Source organism: Myxine glutinosa, chromosome 14 (assembly GCF_964187855.1).
Source record: "Myxine glutinosa chromosome 14, kmMyxGlut1.1, whole genome shotgun sequence".
Taxonomy (NCBI): domain Eukaryota; kingdom Metazoa; phylum Chordata; class Myxini; order Myxiniformes; family Myxinidae; genus Myxine; species Myxine glutinosa.
In genome coordinates, this window is record NC_136274.1 from 7,491,474 (window position 1) to 7,509,612 (window position 18,139).

Sequence of the window (18,139 nt, forward strand, 5' to 3'; positions counted from 1 at the left end):
ATGAAGATGGTGCAAACTTTTATTAAAATATGCACACATCATCAGCACATCATGAGCACATCATTCCAGCAATGAGTACTTACTGTCCCACTCACAAGGCTGCAGGAAAAACCTCTTTACTTCCAAACAATTACCAGGTGAGCTTCCTGCTGTCTGAACAGTCTCGCCGAATCCATCGTCGAAGTCATGCTTGTGTGTATATATACATATATGTACATACATGCACACAGCATGTTTAGCATATAGCACTAGATTACGCACCTTTTGGAAGTACAGTATACAGGATAATAGTGGCTTTTGTTTTTTTTTAAGGCAGCAGCATTCGAGACAGATTTGTTGCTATGGAGATTTGTCTGTGCCTCCTCTTGAAGCTGTAGGGTTGGGCAATGTGCTTTACCTTGGAACATCATGCATTGGTAGGATCTTTAGGCAGGAGTTGATTAAACGACTAAAGAATCTCTTTGAATGCTGAAAGGAAACGAGCCTTCGAGTAAGCAGCTACAGGTATGAGGTACACGTACCTGATTTTTCAAGGTGAACACCTGGGTCAGGCCCACCTGCCCGCACTCTAAACTCGCGGCCGGTACGCTAAATGGTGTTGTCCGTCTGTGGTCGCTTTGCCAGCACGTCGCTCACCCGGTCGACAGCCAGCGAGGGCACCTGAGGAAGCTCCGCCGCACCTGTAGACTGACAAACGAGATCCGTGTTAGGCTTTTCTCGTAACGACGGCGAGATCGGGGGGATAACGGGCTGTCTGGAGACCCAGGATGCTTGAGCCGGAGGCGATGGCAGGGATTGTAGGAAAGGTGTCGGGTCGGGCATGGCGTCGTCGGGCATGGGCCAGGGCTGCGAGTGCCGGCGCCGAGCGTTGTGTTCCAGGCGCGGTAGCGTAACCACGTCCATCGTTTCACAGGCCCAACTCCGATGCAGTGTTCGCCTCTTCTGGCCCTCGCCAAACCGGTTGTGGACAGATGTTGGTGGTGTAGGGGTGAACCTAGGATTTGGAAGAAATGTGAATCGCAACAACAATGCATTCACCTCTGGTATGTAAATCATTAAAAACGTCATCATAATCTTTAAAGAATTGTATGAAGGAAAAGTACATTTGAAACAGGAGAAAAGACTGATTTTAGGAAGTAAAGAAAAGTTGTGGATGGCACAATGCCATCAGGTCCAATGGAAGGTCATGGCCGATCACCTGTAATGTTCATCTTTTAAAGTACGCAAGGTAAGAACTAATGTACAGTTGTCCCGTCCACACAATCACATCAAAATAACACGTTTGGTTTTGCTCTGCAGCTGTACAGGCATTTGTAGGTGTGTGTTTGTGTGTTTATTGGTGTGGATGTGTGTTTATGGGTGTACATGTGTGTTTATGGGTGTACATGTGTGTTTATGGGTGTACATGTGTGTTTATGGGTGTACATGTGTGTTTATGGGTGTACATGTGTGTTTATGGGTGTACATGTGTGTTTATGGGTGTACATGTGTGTTTATGGGTGTGGATGTGTGTTTTTGGGTGTGGATGTGTGTTTATGGGTGTGGATGTGTGTTTTTGGGTGTGGATGTGTGTTTTTGGGTGTGGATGTGTGTTTTTGGGTGTGGATGTGTTTATGGGTGTACATGTGTGTTTATGGGTGTACATGTGTGTTTATGGGTGTACATGTGTGTTTATGGGTGTACATGTGTGTTTATGGGTGTACATGTGTGTTTATGGGTGTACATGTGTGTTTATGGGTGTACATGTGTGTTTATGGGTGTACATGTGTGTTTATGGGTGTACATGTGTGTTTATGGGTGTACATGTGTGTTTATGGGTGTACATGTGTGTTTATGGGTGTACATGTGTGTTTATGGGTGTACATGTGTGTTTATGGGTGTACATGTGTGTTTATGGGTGTACATGTGTGTTTATGGGTGTACATGTGTGTTTATGGGTGTGGATGTGTGTTTATGGGTGTGGATGTGTGTTTATGGGTGTGGATGTGTGTTTTTGGGTGTGGATGTGTGTTTTTGGGTGTGGATGTGTTTATGGGTGTAGATGTGTGTTTATGGGTGTACATGTGTGTTTATGGGTGTACATGTGTGTTTATGGGTGTACATGTGTGTTTATGGGTGTACATGTGTGTTTATGGGTGTGGATGTGTGTTTATGGGTGTAGATGTGCGGATGTGTGTTTATGGGTGTAGATGTGCAGATGTGTATTTATGGGTGCAGACTGCAGATGTGTGTTTATGGGTGCAGATGTGTGTTTGAGTGTAGATGTGTGGATGTGTGTTTATTGGTGTAGATGTGTGGATATGTGTTTATGGGTGTAGATGTGCGGATGTGTGTTTATGGGTGTAGATGTGTGTTTGTGTGTTTATGGGTGTAGATGTGCAGATGTGTTTATGGGTGTAGATGTGTGGATGTGTGTTTGAGTGTAGATGTGTGGATGTGTGTTTATTGGTGTAGATGTCCAAGCACCAATAAAACATTTTTAAAAATGTTTTTTTTTGGGGGGGATCACAAACATTCCCTGGGAGTTACCCGAATCCACCGTAGTTGGATTTATTGAAAACCGTTAATCTGTTCTCAGTTATAACACAACAGACAGACCGACACGGCTCCTTTTATAATATAGATGTACAGTATATGCTTTAGTAGTTTCGTGGATTTCCATAATCGATCTTACCACCAAATATTTAATGATAATTAATAAAATGAATAACATATTAGGTTTGTTCTCAACAGGCTGACAATGTTATGTGGTCTTACGTGCAGGATTGAGTATGAATTGGACTACAAACTATCACACTGTTTAACGGGTAGTGTACAAAGGGCTTGTGGCAGGGTAGAGGGATGAGTACCTCAACCCCAAGGAAGTATCCTTAATCGTCAGCATGTTAAACATGCTCTTCTTTTCCAAATTTTACTGTCTGGCTGCTTGTGCCGTCTACGTTACAATAAATGGCAGAGGCGAGTTTCTGGTATATTAAAAACAGATTTCTCTAGGTAGGTGGGCCCTTATTATCACGGTGAAAGCTACCTACCTGGGAGAAGGTAAATGGCAAGTTAGTTTTACTTCCGGACTTCCACTACCCACCATACATCAATATAATGATCGTTTTACGGCTGTTTCCATGCTTGCATGTGTAAGCTGTGATTCACAGGTACCTGGAATTGCCTTACCAAGGTGCCTGACATTATTTTTGCCACAAATGGGGTGCTTGTCCCTTCTGCTGGGTGCCATCCATAAAATAGTGTGCTGCATCGTGGAATATACCATTGTTCAGGGGAGATTTTGAATAGTTTGCTGTTCAATCCTCGAGCATGCACTTGTGGATGTAGGAGATCTCATGGTTTACTGGTATCCGAGGAATATTCCAAATCCCAACCCTGACAGCATCCAGGAAGGAGATAGACACCTCGTATGAGTCCATGAAAGTCGCCGGTGAAGAAATGACAGGTGGGATGTACTGGGATGGATGTTAATGCCACTGGAGTGGTCCTTTCCTATGAGGTTCCCATCACATGTTGTGAATCGTTAAACCCACATATGACATCCAAAATTCACATAAACTTTGTGATAAATTGGAAAGTTCTATCTGGTGCGACATCAACTATTTGTTCGTTTTGACAGGTCGACATATTGGTGGTTCACCTTTAAGCCATTACTTTGAAAAGGTAAGATCCTCGCTTTGTTTTGCAAAGCGTTTTAAAACATGCAAGTTTCCCCACCTGTTGAAGCATCACTGTTTCAGCCCAATATCATTCTGAGCTTTCTTCAAGGTGCCAACCAATCACCATCCCACATTACGTAAGTTCTTAACTCCAATACTTATCACCATAGTTATCTGTCCATTTCATGTCTGCCTGTCCCTTATTGAGATGTTAAGACCATTTTTGCATTTTGTCAGTTAGCTTTGAAATGAGCTTCATTGTCCGAGGATAACAAAATGAATAAAACTGTTACAAACACCAAAGTTACGAACTTCAGGAGCAGAAATGACGTGCTCATCAACCAAAAAGTGCACCTTGAGGTCTTACCTAAGCTTGTATCCACCCATTTCATCACCATGAGGAGGAGGGTGCCACTTGGCGGTCGAGGCGATTATCTTCTTTTGCGTGGCGTGAAGCTGCGAGGTGAGGTACGCCACCGTGGCGGCACGCTGATCCAGCTCTCTACTCAAAGACCCTAAGCGGTGACCTTGTGCACGCAGCTCCTCGAGATACGTGCGCTCGCGCTCGTTGGCACGGGCCTGCGTGGCCGCGAGCCGTGCGGACGTGGCGCTCAGCTCTTCCCGCAACGCCTGGTTCTCCTCTTCCTTGGCACAAACAACCGCTTGCAGATCCTGTCCTCGGTGCCAGGCATCTGCAAAAACCCATCAGCAGGAGAGATGCCGCCATTGACTTCAATCAAATACGTTCTTGCTTGCATTGCTAATGGAAACTGACACATAAACATTAGGGTGGTCCACAGATATATGTAATATTTAATACTATTAAAAATCCATGCTCCATGCTCCACAAAGCTGCCCTTGTTCCTATGTTTATAAAGTTCATATGAACCAAATATGAGGTCAATTACAACTTATTTAGAGGTTGCTCAAAAAATAACATTTTTAATTCATCCTGTTTGTTTCAGATGGTAGAAACTCGCAGCTCTTCCACAGTTTGGTTGCTGGGCAAGTCTGAAAAGGAAATAATATGTGGGGGACTACCAACCAAAGGACACACATGGTAGAAAATGGTGTACCATCACATACAAGAACACCATACAGTTCGTGAAAGTGCCAAACTTAGTGTACAAGCTGTGTGTGCATACTGGGAGAAAGCACGAATTCCAGTGCAGAGAGTAGATTCCTGTGAGCGCCAACTTTTGAAGTTGTATGATGCCTACAAACTGGTAAAGAAAAATAGAACCAAGACATTCGAAAACTATAGAGTGAAGGAGCAGATGTTCAAAGAGGATCTTCAATCCCTCTTCGATATCTCACCAAATGATGCGCTTGAGAAAATGACGAACGAAGAAGACAAAGCATTCCTTATCATGCAGCGTGAGGATCCCTCAAGTTCACGGATGGGATCTGTGGACAACACTCTGGCAGTGAATGGAGAACAGAAAGCGTATCAGGCTTGAGAATGAAGATAAAAGAAAGAAGAAACATGCTGCTGAGACTCTAACAGCAATGCAATCTGTTCCATCAACATCGGCTGTGGTTGATGATGATGATGTCTGAGATTGAAAGCTCCGATTCAGGTGACGATGAATTCAAACTCCAAAGTCCATCTACTGCCAAACAGGTGAAAAAGGCTCCCATCAAGGTGATCACTCCAGCAATAGCGGCAACTCTGGACAGAGCAAATCTCTCAGATCGGCGTTCTATGTTTGTGGCCAGTGCTTTTGCACAATCTCTTGGTCATACCAATGAAGACAAATGCAAGCCAACAATGCTAAATAATTTGAGTAATTGAAAATAGATAATTATCTATGAATTGATGTACGATGCTAAAAATTGTGCATTGTGGCGGACACGATGGCTCGCTGGCGCGGTGACATCATTCCGCGCACCAAGAGGGTGTCGGCCACGCCCGAGGGGTAGGCGTGGCCTCGGGATATACACGGGGCACGCAGCCCCGAGCACCTCAGTGCTATAGTTGAGCTTTGGAATAAAGACTCTTTTTGGTTACCCGCGTTGTTGCTTATCTTCTTGGCAAACAAGTCGTGCGCGTAGCACCGCACTTCACTGGTGACCTCGACGCTGGTTCAGCCGCCGCTGACCAACAGAACGCGCCAATGTCAAACAACGCGGTCGCGGTGAAGCTCCCTGAGTTTTGGGAAGCTTATTATTCATTATAATTTGTGAACATTTTGAGCAACCTCTAAATATTGTCCGATCAAACTCAAATTTTCACCACAAACTCCATTCTTCAATAGGAATAGGGGCAGGCTTGTGGAGAAATGAAAATCCAATCTTCAAATTTTTGGACCACCCTAATCAACATTTTTTTTAATTCCCCAAAATACAAGTGACACGAAGAAATGTTTCACAGCTCCCCATGCGTTTCCCTTTCCTCTCCTTCTCTTCTCTTCTATATCATGGTCATAACAGATGACACCGTCAGCACTACAAACTACACACAAACAACAGGCATTTTAAGGCCATTTTCCCTGCTGGAGCGGCGGTTAGCCTTGCGGGCCCCATGACAATCTTCTCCATTTTGCCCTATTTTTTGCATCTCTCCTTGTTAGATGCAGAAAATAGGGCAAACTACACACAAAGTTTTGAAAACATTCAGAAACAAAATAGAGGCTCGTGGAAATTACAAAAGTTTCCTCTTGAACAAGCTCATAGAACACAAACGTTTGATTGTTAACATTTTTCGACTGGAGTTTAAGTGGACATTGGAATTTGCTACTTTTTAGTGGGCATCATTCTTCGAATCGTTTAGGCCTGAGGGCATAATGTGTGTGTTGGCACCACATGTTCTTCAGAAATGAAGAGGAAGGCATATCAAATTCTGCGAATGGCTCCTTTCCCAGAAACAAAGAATTTATATCCTTAACACTGCATTGGAATTGCAGAGGTTGTCGGTTTAAATCCAGCAGTCACCTTACTCCAAGGTAACCACCATCGATCCAAAGTAATGTGGAAATCCACAATATTTGGAGGGCCATGATGAACCAAGAAGAATATTCAATAATTCTGGGCTTTTCAGTAAACCGAACCCTACATGTGGGAATCCCACAAACTCATTAACGTCATGATTTATTCACGAAGGAGCCATGATGAGTCAATGACGATGTTCCATTACGACCCTGGGACGTGCACGGCCCCAGTAGAGGGCGCCTGTAATGCTTCCAATGTCACAAGAAACTACGAACCACAGAAAACTCGTTCGGTTAAGGACATCTATTTACTACATAAGCAAAATGATAAAATTTAACCCCTCACCCCGGTCTCCTCACACTAACCTCCGTTTCCACTCGCCCCCGTCTCCCCTCGCCCTCATCTCCCACTCCCCCCCCCCCCCCGTCTCCACTCGCGCCCGTCTCCACTCACCCTCATCTCCCCCTCCCCCCCCCCCCGTCTCCACTCGCCCCCGTCTCCACTCGCCCCCGTCTCCACTCGCCCCCGTCTCCACTCGCCCCCGTCTCTCCTCGCCCTCATCTCCCCCTCCCCCCCCGTCCCCTCAACCGAGTCTCCACTCGCCCCCGTCTCCACTCGCCCTCATCTCCCCTCGCCCCCGTCTCTCCTCGCCCTCATCTCCCCTCCCCCCCCCCCGACCCCCTCAACCGAGTCTCCCCTCGCCCCCGTCTCTCCTCGCCCCCGTCTCCCCTCGCCCTCATCTCCCACTCCCCCCCCCCCCCCCCGTCTCCACTCGCCCCCGTCTCCACTCGCCCCCGTCACCACTCGCCCCCGTCTCCACTCACCCTCATCTCCCCTCCCCCCCCGTCTCCACTCGCCTCCGTCTCCGTCTCCCCTCAACCGAGTCCCCACTCGCCCCCATCCCCACTCGCCCCCGTCCCCACTCGCCCCCGTCTCCCCTCGCCCCCCCCTTCGCCCTCGTCTCCCCCCTCCCCCATCGGCCATCTCCCCTCGTCTCCCCCTCCCCAACTCCCCTCGTCGCCGTCTCCCATCCAACCATCGTCTTTTGTAAATGTACTTATCTCATCCATTCAAAATGCCTTTTAGAGACTCGTGTGTATATATTTTCCCCATTTAAACAACAAGAGCAACATTCAAATTTTATCATTGGCATCACCGAAGTTTAGCACTGAAGTCTCAGTATGTGCAGCATGGTATCTCAGTATGTGCAGCATGGTATCTCAGTATGTGCAGCATGGTATCTCAGTATGTGCAGCATGGTATCTCAGTATGTGTAGCATGGTATCTCAGTATGTGTAGCACAGTATCTCAGTATGTGTAGCACGTCAGTATGTGTAGCACGGTATCTCAGTATGTGGAGCACGGTATCTCAGTATGTGGAGCACGGTATCTCAGTATGTGTAGCACCGTTTAGCGCGGTATCTCAGTATGTGGAGCACGGTATCTCAGTATGTGGAGCACGGTATCTCAGTATGTGTAGCACCGTTTAGCATGGTATCTCAGTATGTGCAGCAAGGTATCTCAGTATGTGTAGCATGGTTTAGCGCGGTATCTCAGTATGTGTAGCATGGTTTAGCGCGGTATCTCAATATGTGTAGCATGGTATCTCAGTCGGTTTAGCATGGTATCTCTATGTGCAGCAAGGTATCTCAGTATGTGTAGCATGGTTTAGCGCGGTATCTCAGTATGTGTAGCATGGTATCTCAGTCGGTTTAGCACGGTATCTCAGTATGTGTAGCACCGTTTAGCATGGTATCTCAGTATGTGCAGCAAGGTATCTCAGTAGTCAGTATGTGTAGCACCGTTTAGCATGGTATCTCAGTATGTGCAGCAAGGTATCTCAGTAGTCAGTATGTGTAGCATGGTTTAGCGCGGTATCTCAGTATGTGTAGCATGGTATCTCAGTATGTGTAGCATGGTTTAGCGCGGTATCTCAGTATGTGTAGCATGGTATCTCAGTATGTGTAGCATGGTTTAGCGCGGTATCTCAGTATGTGTAGCATGGTATCTCAGTATGTGTAGCATGGTTTAGCGCGGTATCTCAGTCGGTTTAGCATGGTATCTCAGTATGTGCAGCAAGGTATCTCAGTATGTGTAGCACCGTTTAGCATGGTATCTCAGTATGTGCAGCAAGGTATCTCAGTATGTGTAGCACCGTTTAGCATGGTATCTCAGTATGTGCAGCAAGGTATCTCAGTATGTGCAGCAAGGTATCTCAGTATGTGTAGCATGGTTTAGCGCGGTATCTCAGTATGTGTAGCATGGTATCTCATACCTGGATTCATACCCGCCGTACAAAACAACATCAAGCTCACCCTGTTCAATACCCGGTCCCTCAACAACAAATGCCTCATCCTGAACGACTACATCCTGGAAAATAAACTGGACTTTCTCTGTCTCACTGAGACCTGGCAACAACCACTGGACTACTACACGCTCAACCTCACCACACCCAATGGATATTCTTACATCAATAAACCACGCTCGGAGGGCCGAGGTGGTGGAATTGCCGTTATTCACCGACAAGACATCAAGACCAACCTCATCTCCATCTCATCTGCTCCATCATTTGAACACCTGGCTTTTAAACTCTCTGGTCACACACAGTCAGTAATGGCTGTTGTCTACCGCCCTCCCAAACCACACCCATCATTCCTGTCTGACTTCTCCTACTTTCTGACCCAGCTATGTTCCCTCTCCCCCTCAATCCTCCTCCTTGGTGATTTCAATATCCACATGGACTCCACTGACTCCACGCTAACCACTGACTTCACTGATTTACTCACCTGCTTTAACCTCACTCAACATGTCAACTTTCCTACCCATAACCGTGGTTACATTTTGGACCTTGTCTGCTCTACTGGACTAATTTTGCACCATCTCTCTGGCTCCGACCTCACTCTCTCTGACCACCTAGCCATCACTCTGACCATCAACATCCCCACCCCAGCACCAAGGCATTATCGCACTATCAACTTCCGTAAGCTAAACGCTCTTTCACCTACCTCATTCTCATCGACCCTCTCTGAAAAAATGTCCACTTCTCCCTTCGTTGACCTCCACACCCCTTCTGACCTCACTGACTACTACAACCACACTCTCTCCTCCTGCCTTGACCAACTTGCGCCTATAAAAACCAAAACAGTTTCTTTCACCCATTCTGCTCCCTGGTTTACCCCTGAACTCCGCCTGATGAAAACTCGTGCTCGCCAACTTGAAAGACTCCGCAATAAAACAGGTCTCACAGTTCACTCCCAGGCCTACAAGGACCACATACAACACTATAAAGATGCCCTCTCCCGCGCCCGCTCCGCCTACTACTCTCAAATTATCCACTCTGGCTCCGGAAACCCAAAAGCACTCTTCTCTACAATAAACAAACTCCTCAGCCCCCTGAACACCACCACCCAGTCATTCACAATAGACAACTGCATCTCCTTCCTTTCATTCTTCCAACGCAAAATTGAAAACATCTACAACAGCTTGACCACCGCCGCACCCGCTCCCCCTCAAACCACCTGCCCCCCCTTATCCTGCCATCCCCTGTCTCAATTCTCCCCAGTCTCCCCTACTGACCTCTCTGAACTCCTCATCGGAATGAAAACTGCCACCTGCACTCTTGACCCCATCCCCTCCAGCTTTGTCAAGGCCTCCCTTCCTGCTCTCTCTCCACTCATCATTGCAACAATAAACTCCTCCCTGTCTACAGGCATCGTCCCACCATCCCTCAAAATTGCTGCTGTTACCCCCATTCTGAAAAAACCTGGACTAAACCCTGACACCCTAAATAACTTCAGACCCATCTCCAACCTACCCTTTCTGTCAAAGGTTTTGGAACGCGCTGTAGCCACTCAACTCAAACATCACCTCTCTGCCAATAACCTGTATGAAACATTCCAATCCGGATTCCGCTCCAACCACAGTACTGAAACTGCTCTCCTCAAAATCACCAACGACCTTCTCCTCTCCTCTGACGCTGGCAACCTCAACATTCTCATCCTCCTCGACCTCAGCGCCGCCTTTGACACCATCGATCACACCATCCTCCTCACCCGACTTGAAACCACCTTTAACATTACCGGCACTGCCCTCTCTTGGATTAAATCATACCTCTCTGACAGACGTCAGTTCATCTCCATCAATAACTGCAAATCCCCCACTGCTCCCCTCCCCCAAGGTGTCCCCCAAGGTTCAGTTCTTGGCCCCCTCCTCTTCATCCTTTACCTGTCCCCCCTCGGTCACTTAATCCGCCGTCATGGTCTCCAATTCCACTGCTTCGCCGATGACATCCAGCTTTTCATCTCCACCAAGTCCATCTCCACCGCCACCCACTCTATCCTGACAAACTGCATCACTGAAATAAAATCCTGGCTTCAAATCAACTTCCTCAAACTTAACTGTGATAAATCTGAAATAATCATCATTGGCCCAAAAACGCTCACCAAGTCCACCCATAACTTTGCCCTCAACATCGACGGTTTCCCAGTATCCACCTCCCCTCACATCCGGAATCTTGGCATCATCTTTGACCAAACCCTCTCCTTCGACAAATACACTAAACAGATCACAAAGACAGCCTTCTTTCACCTGAAAAACATCGCCCGTCTCCGTCCATCCCTCTCCTCCGTGGCTGCAGAAACCCTCATCCACGCCTTCATCACTTCCCGTCTGGACTACTGCAATAGCCTCCTTTATGGTTCACCCTCAACAATCACCAATAAACTCCAATACATTCAGAACTCCGCTGCTCGTCTACTCACCCATTCCCGGACCCGTGACCACATCACCCCTGTCCTTTACAAGCTTCACTGGCTCCCCATCTCCCAGAGAATCCAGTACAAAATCCTCCTCTTGACCTACAAAGCCCTCCATAACCTGGCCTCATCCTACCTGGCTGACCTCCTCTCCAGACACACTCCCACCTGCAACCTCCGCTCTGCTGGTACCAACCTCCTGACCCCCCCCCCATCCGGACCAAATTTAGATCCTGGGGGGACAGGGCCTTCTCCATCGCTGCTCCCACCCTCTGGAACTCGCTACCTCACACCATCAGAGACTCCTCCTCACTCACCACATTCAAAACATCACTCAAGACCCACCTGTTCAACACTGCATTCAACATTTAACCCACAGCATCTAACCCCTGACTATCTCCTCTCCTTCTCCCTCCTTTGTGCTTTGAATGTTTCCCTATTGATTCTTCTTTTTTTGCAATTGTTTTTATGTTTTGCTATGCATTATGTTTTGCACTCTGTCAAAGCGTCTTTGGGCTTCCTGAAAAGCGCTATATAAAATAAATGCATTATTATTATTATTATTATTATCTCAGTCGGTTTAGCACGGTATCTCAGTATATGCAGCAAGGTATCTCAGTATGTGTAGCATGGTTTAGCGCGGTATCTCAGTATGTGTAGCATGGTATCTCAGTATGTGTAGCATGGTTTAGCACGGTATCTCAGTATGTGCAGCAAGGTATCTCAGTATGTGTAGCATGGTTTAGCGCGGTATCTCAGTATGTGCAGCAAGGTATCTCAGTATGTGTAGCATGGTTTAGCGCGGTATCTCAGTATGTGCAGCACGGTATCTCAGTATGTGTAGCACGGTTTAGCACAGTATCTCAGTATGTGTAGCATGGTTTAGCGCGGTATCTCAGTATGTGTAGCATGGTATCTCAGTCGGTTTAGCACGGTATCTCAGTATGTGTAGCACGGTTTAGCACGGTATCTCAGTATGTGCAGCACGGTATCTCAGTATGTGTAGCACGGTTTAGCACAGTATCTCAGTATGTGTAGCATGGTTTAGCACGGTATCTCAGTATGTGTAGCATGGTTTAGCACGGTATCTCAGTATGTGCAGCACGGTATCTCAGTATGTGTAGCACGGTTTAGCGCGGTATCTCAGTATGTGTAGCATGGTATCTCAGTATGCGTAGCACGGTTTAGCGTGGTATCTCGGTATGTGTAGCACGGTTTAGCACGGTATCTCAGTATGTGTAGCATGGTTTAGCACGGTATCTCAGTATGTGTAGCACGGTTTAGCGCGGTATCTCAGTATGTGTAGCATGGTATCTCAGTATGCGTAGCACGGTTTAGCGTGGTATCTCGGTATGTGTAGCACGGTTTAGCACGGTATCTCAGTATGTGTAGCACGGTATCTCAGTATGTGTAGCACGGTTTAGCACAGTATCTCAGTATGTGTAGCATGGTTTAGCACGGTATCTCAGTATGTGTAGCACAGTTTAGCACGGTATCTCAGTATGTGTAGCACGGTTTAGCACGGTATCCCAGTATGAAGAGGCAGCATTATATGAATGGAGGGGAGGAAGGGGGATCACCATGAGGTAAAGATGAATGAGCCAACAATATTTCCAAATGTAGATAGATACAGCAACAGCAATTATGGTGGACAAATGGTACCTGGTTAAAATTGTCCAGTGATCAAGTCAGTCACGTGACTGCATATTTGGATACACTGGTCAACAAAATTTTTAAAGTTTTATGTTTCTCGTATATTTTGAGGTGATTCTAACCAACATGAACCTGCAGATGTCGATTATGATATCCAATTTTCACTAGCACATCCAGTTTATGAGAACCAGTATACCATAGGAATATCAGCCACAGCCAAAATTCGTCTTGTACTCACTAATCAGGACTTTGTAACGAGACTATCTGAGCTGGAAAGCGTTGCTTGGGATAGCTTTGTGGCTCTTGCTAACAATTACCTTGGAAGTTTTCGAGCACCAAATTATGAAGAGCTTGTGGACAAGATGTTGAGGAGTTACCAGGCGCTCGGTGCTCGAATGTCGCTCAAGATACATTTCTTCCATTGTCATCTGGACTTCTTTCCACAAAATCTTGGCGATGTCAGTGATGAACATGGAGAAAGGTTTCACCAGGAAATTGCCATCATGGAGACTCGATATCAAGGCCGATGCAATCCAAACATGATGGGCGACTACTGTTGGACTTTACAGCGTGAAAGTGATTGCTCCTACAAACGCAAAAGTAAAGTTCAGAAGCACTTTTTATGTGATGTAAATAAAAACTTAAAGTTCATATTATTTTTTGTGATATTTTATAAAGTTCATATTATTTTTTGTGATATTTTATAAAGTTCATATTATTTTTTGTGATATTTTATAAAGTTCATATTATTTTTGGATATTTACATATTTTTATGTGATGTAAATAAAAACTTTAAGTTCATATTATTTTTTGTGACAATAAATAGACTTATTGGGACTTGATCTAGAAATTCGCATGCTCTAAAGATTTTTTCCACACATGATGTACTCCGTCAAGGTTACGTGATGGCGAAATTTTAAGGTCAGATTCGGATTCGTGGGCACCAAATTGGTTAGAAACAGTTGAAAATAAGTCAGAATCAAATCGGCTGTTGACCAGTGTTATCAAGATGATCTTTCTTTTAGAATAGTCTGTTGGCAGCCATTTTGAATTTGCTACAAAGGAGGTAGTTTTCAGTTTAATTCCCTTGGGGGAGCGAGACGTGCATTCGTACGTATTTGTGATAACATTCGAAGTTTAGAGGTCCCGGCACTGACACAAGAATGAGCGGGAGGTTAGACGTTACTTGGAAAGATGGAGCGGTCGGTCACACAAGGCCTCACATGGCTAAAGGAGACCAATAAATTAGTCTCGGGAAGGTTGTACTCATTTGCCCGAAGAATGACACCAGGTACAGGTAAGCACTGCAATGTCATTGCCAACATGAATAGTGGGAAATAGCTTCAGTCTTTCAGGATAAGCTCTTGGCCATGAACACAAAGCAGTGAGTAGTACAAGGTCTATGGGTTTGTTCCATCATGTCTGATGCAGAGAAGCCAATCACCACGTCACGTTGTATTCCTGGCATCTCCATTCGCTCTCTGGTTTACCCAATTCCGTGTCTATGAGAAGATCAAGTAACTCGGGTAAGATTACCTGCAGGGTTTGTTGAGCCCGTGTTCATGGTCAGTTCAAACACTAAATCTGTGGGAAAATAAATAATGAAATAATTAATAAACAAACAAACCGATTGCACAGAGTAATAATGAAACTCCAACAAGTGCAATCAATCGTCCTTTTACTTTTCCTTTTTAAACGCATTAAATCCTCGACAGACACGCCAAATCATTTAAAGCAAATCATGGATTCATCAGCACAGTGACATGGACTCACATGACCAGCTGGTACTGAGCCGAGACCGGATGGGAACAAGGCAACATTGAACAATGCAAAGCCTCTTCGGGGTACATAGATTACAGTAGATCTTTGCCTCACACCGAGAAAGCAGCGTCACTAAAGCTTTCCGTGTTTCTTCACGAACGTGTGACGTCAATACGTCACCCAATAAATTTCCATATCTACATACATGACGTAAAATACGTCGATAATGGTTCATAAGATGTATAATACAAGTTAGCCTTTCTACTCATCATTGATAATTTGTATGCAAACTACCAGGATACACGTCACTAGCAGGATACACGTCACCAGCAGGATACACGTGACACACACAAACGTCCTCCATAAGTAGTGGAGATAAGGAAAGTATTGGCCTTGACAACAACTCGCAGATGCACAGAAGAGACGTCACAAATGATAAAACACAAAATCTCGAACTTGGATGTGATGAACATTCAAGGTAAACTAAATGAATAAAAACACAAAAACAGAATGCTGAGATTCATCCAACATAAAGGATTACAAAGGCGACATTTCGGGCCTTACCCTTAAATTGAAGGAAAACAATACCGATAGTCTAACAACGGTGTCGCAGGATAGCCACCTGTCATGTGACCAGATCCTCAGTTCTGATTTGTGGACATTTGTGAGGGACATACATACACCGGATAGACAGACAAATGCTGTTCCAGATGGCATTGCCCGACAGGCGACGCCATAAAAAATATGGCTGCCAAACTATGTAACCGATGACGTCACCTTTTTGTTTTCCTCGACCAATTTATCCCTAGATCACGCTCAACAAATTCCATACTGATCAGATCAAGCGTTCTACTTGTCGATTATATATATATAAAATAACCACCTTTAGAGGCCATTTTTCCCCGCAAAGCGGGGGGTTGGCCTTTTTCGGGAACCATGGTTGTTGTTGTTTTTCGGTCCCCTTTTTGAAGCAATGTTTTACGGCCGGATGCCCTTCCTGACGCCAACCCTTTTTGCCGCCTTTAACGACAAACAGGGAATTACCAGTGAACTGGTACTCAATTTGCCGACCTCGGAAGGATGACAGGCTGAGTCAACCCCCCTGGCGTTAATTCAGTGATCGACCGGGATTCAAACTCAGGATCGTAGGATCCTAAGCCGGCACCCTAGCCGCTAGCCCAACACCAGGGTTGTCGATTATGACGTCATAATGACGTCGAATCTACTTGTCGATTATGACGTCATAATGAAGGCACCTATGACATCATCATTAGCATATGCTATTCCCCATGGAGAGTACTTTACAAAGAGCCAGCTTTCAATTTTCTCCATGGAGCAGTTTTGGTGATATGGAGGTCCTAAATTTTTCGGTTTTTCCAAGATGGCGCCCATACCACGTGAGCTATTATGTCATAGAAACCACCTTTAGAGGCCATTTTCCCCGCAGAGCAAGGGTTGGCCTTTTTTGGGCACCGTGGTCCCCTTTTTGAAGCAATGTTTTATGGCCGGATGCACTTCCTGCCGCCAACCCTGTTAGCCACCTCTTGCGACACACAGGGAATTACCAGTGAACTGGTACTCAATTTTCCGACCTCAGAAGGATGACGGGCTGAATCAACCCCCCTGGTGTTAATTCAGCGATGAACCAGGATTCGAACCCAGGATGCTAGGATCCCAAGCTGGCACCATAACCTCTAAGCCAACACCAGGCACCAGTGAGCTATTATGTCATAATACTCATTAAAATAATTCTGCAGGAGGTGGTGCTCCTGTGGTGAAAATTTTGTATCAATCAGACCAACATTTGCAGAGAAAACTAATTTTAAAGGGAATAAACCCGCAAAATGCCAGCGGAAAGGCCATACACATATACATACATACATACATACATACATACATACATACATACATACATACATACATATACAGTCACGTGAAAAAGTAAGTACACCCCATGTAAAGTTTTGACTTTTTCAACATATTTCAACATACAGCTATTTGATCTTCATTTCAACAATATTGATAGATAAAGGTGATATAATATAACAAATATCATGAAACATTTACATTTTGTAGTCCATTGTATAATTTAAATAAACATAAATGCAAATTTCGCATGTGGAAAAAGTAAGTACACCCCGACATTTATCACTACTTCAAATACCTAAAATTAGAATCAGGTGCACCAGCTCAGGTGCAAATGATTAGAACATCGTTAGAGAGGATCTTGGTGGAACCTGTCTTATTTAAACCTCAGACATTTCGTTTGGTTTGCTCTTTGTTGTTGAAGTGTGCAGCGTCATCATGCCTAGATCAAAAGAGCTCTCTGATGCCTTCAGAAAGAAGGTTATAGAGGCCTAGGTGTCTGGGAAGGGTTTTTAAAAGATCTCCAAACAATTTGAAATCAATCATTCGACTGTCCGGAAGATCATCTACAAGTGGAGAAGATTCCAAACAACTGCCAACTTGTTCAGGCCAGGCCGCCCCAGCAAGTTCAGCCCGAGAGCAGACCGCAAGATGCTGAAAGAAGTCTCTCAGAACCCCAGAATGTCATCACGGGACCTACAGGTAGCTCTTGCCACTGTTGATGTCAAAGTGCACGAGTCTACCATTAGAAAGAGGCTGCACAAATTTGATCTACATGGGAGGTGTGCCAGGCGGAAACCTTTGCTGTCCAGAAAGAACATCAGGGCAAGACTAAAGTTTGCCAATGAACACCTGGGCAAAGACCAGCACTTCTGATACAATGTGCTCTGGACAGATGAGTCAAAGATAGAGCTATTTGGCCACAGTACCAGAAGACATGTTTGTCGAAAACCAAAGACAGCATTTGACCACAAGAACTTGATACCAACTGTAAAGCATGGTGGTGGAAATATTATGGTTTGGGGCAGCTTTGCTGCATCAGGGCCTGGGCAGCTCACCATCATAGAATCCACTATTAATTCTTCATTGTACCAGAGGGTGCTTGAGGATAATGTGAGGCCATCTGTCGGAGAGTTGAAGCTCAACCGAAGGTGGACCTTGCAACATGACAATGACCATAAACATACCAGTAAATCCACCAAGGAATGGCTGAAAAAAAAGAAATGGAGGGTTCTGGAATGGCCAAGTCAAAGCCCGGACATAAATCCCATCGAGATGTTGGGGGGGGATTTGAAACGAGCTGTGCATGCAAGAAACCCCTCAAACATCGCACAGCTGAAAGAATTCTGCATGGAGGAGTGGGCAAAAATTTCTCCCAGTCGATGTCAGAGACGGGTAGACAGTTATAAGAAACGCCTACTTGAGGTTGTTTCTGCCAAAGGGGGCAATACCACCTATTAGAGCCAAGGGTGTACTTACTTTTTCCACATGCGAAATTTGCATTTATGTTTA

At 45.4% G+C, this 18,139-nt stretch overlaps 1 protein-coding gene across 4 annotated transcripts in view; it reads right to left on the minus strand.

The window, feature by feature from the left end:
• Positions 1-18,139, minus strand: part of CCDC92 (coiled-coil domain containing 92) — a 67,019-nt gene continuing 48,880 nt past the window's right edge. For 3 of the 4 annotated variants that reach the window (XM_068135037.2, XM_068135040.2, XM_068135039.2), the window contains exons 3-5: positions 14,537-14,584; positions 4,030-4,354; positions 2-994 (exon numbers count right to left, since the gene is read on the minus strand). In XM_068135037.2, the coding sequence (XP_067991138.2) occupies positions 589-994; positions 4,030-4,354; positions 14,537-14,584 (779 nt within the window). In that variant the 3' untranslated portion in view covers positions 2-588. Of the gene's footprint in view, positions 995-4,029; positions 4,355-14,536; positions 14,585-18,139 lie in introns of all 4 variants that reach the window. The other variant, XM_068135041.2, reaches the window with a different exon arrangement.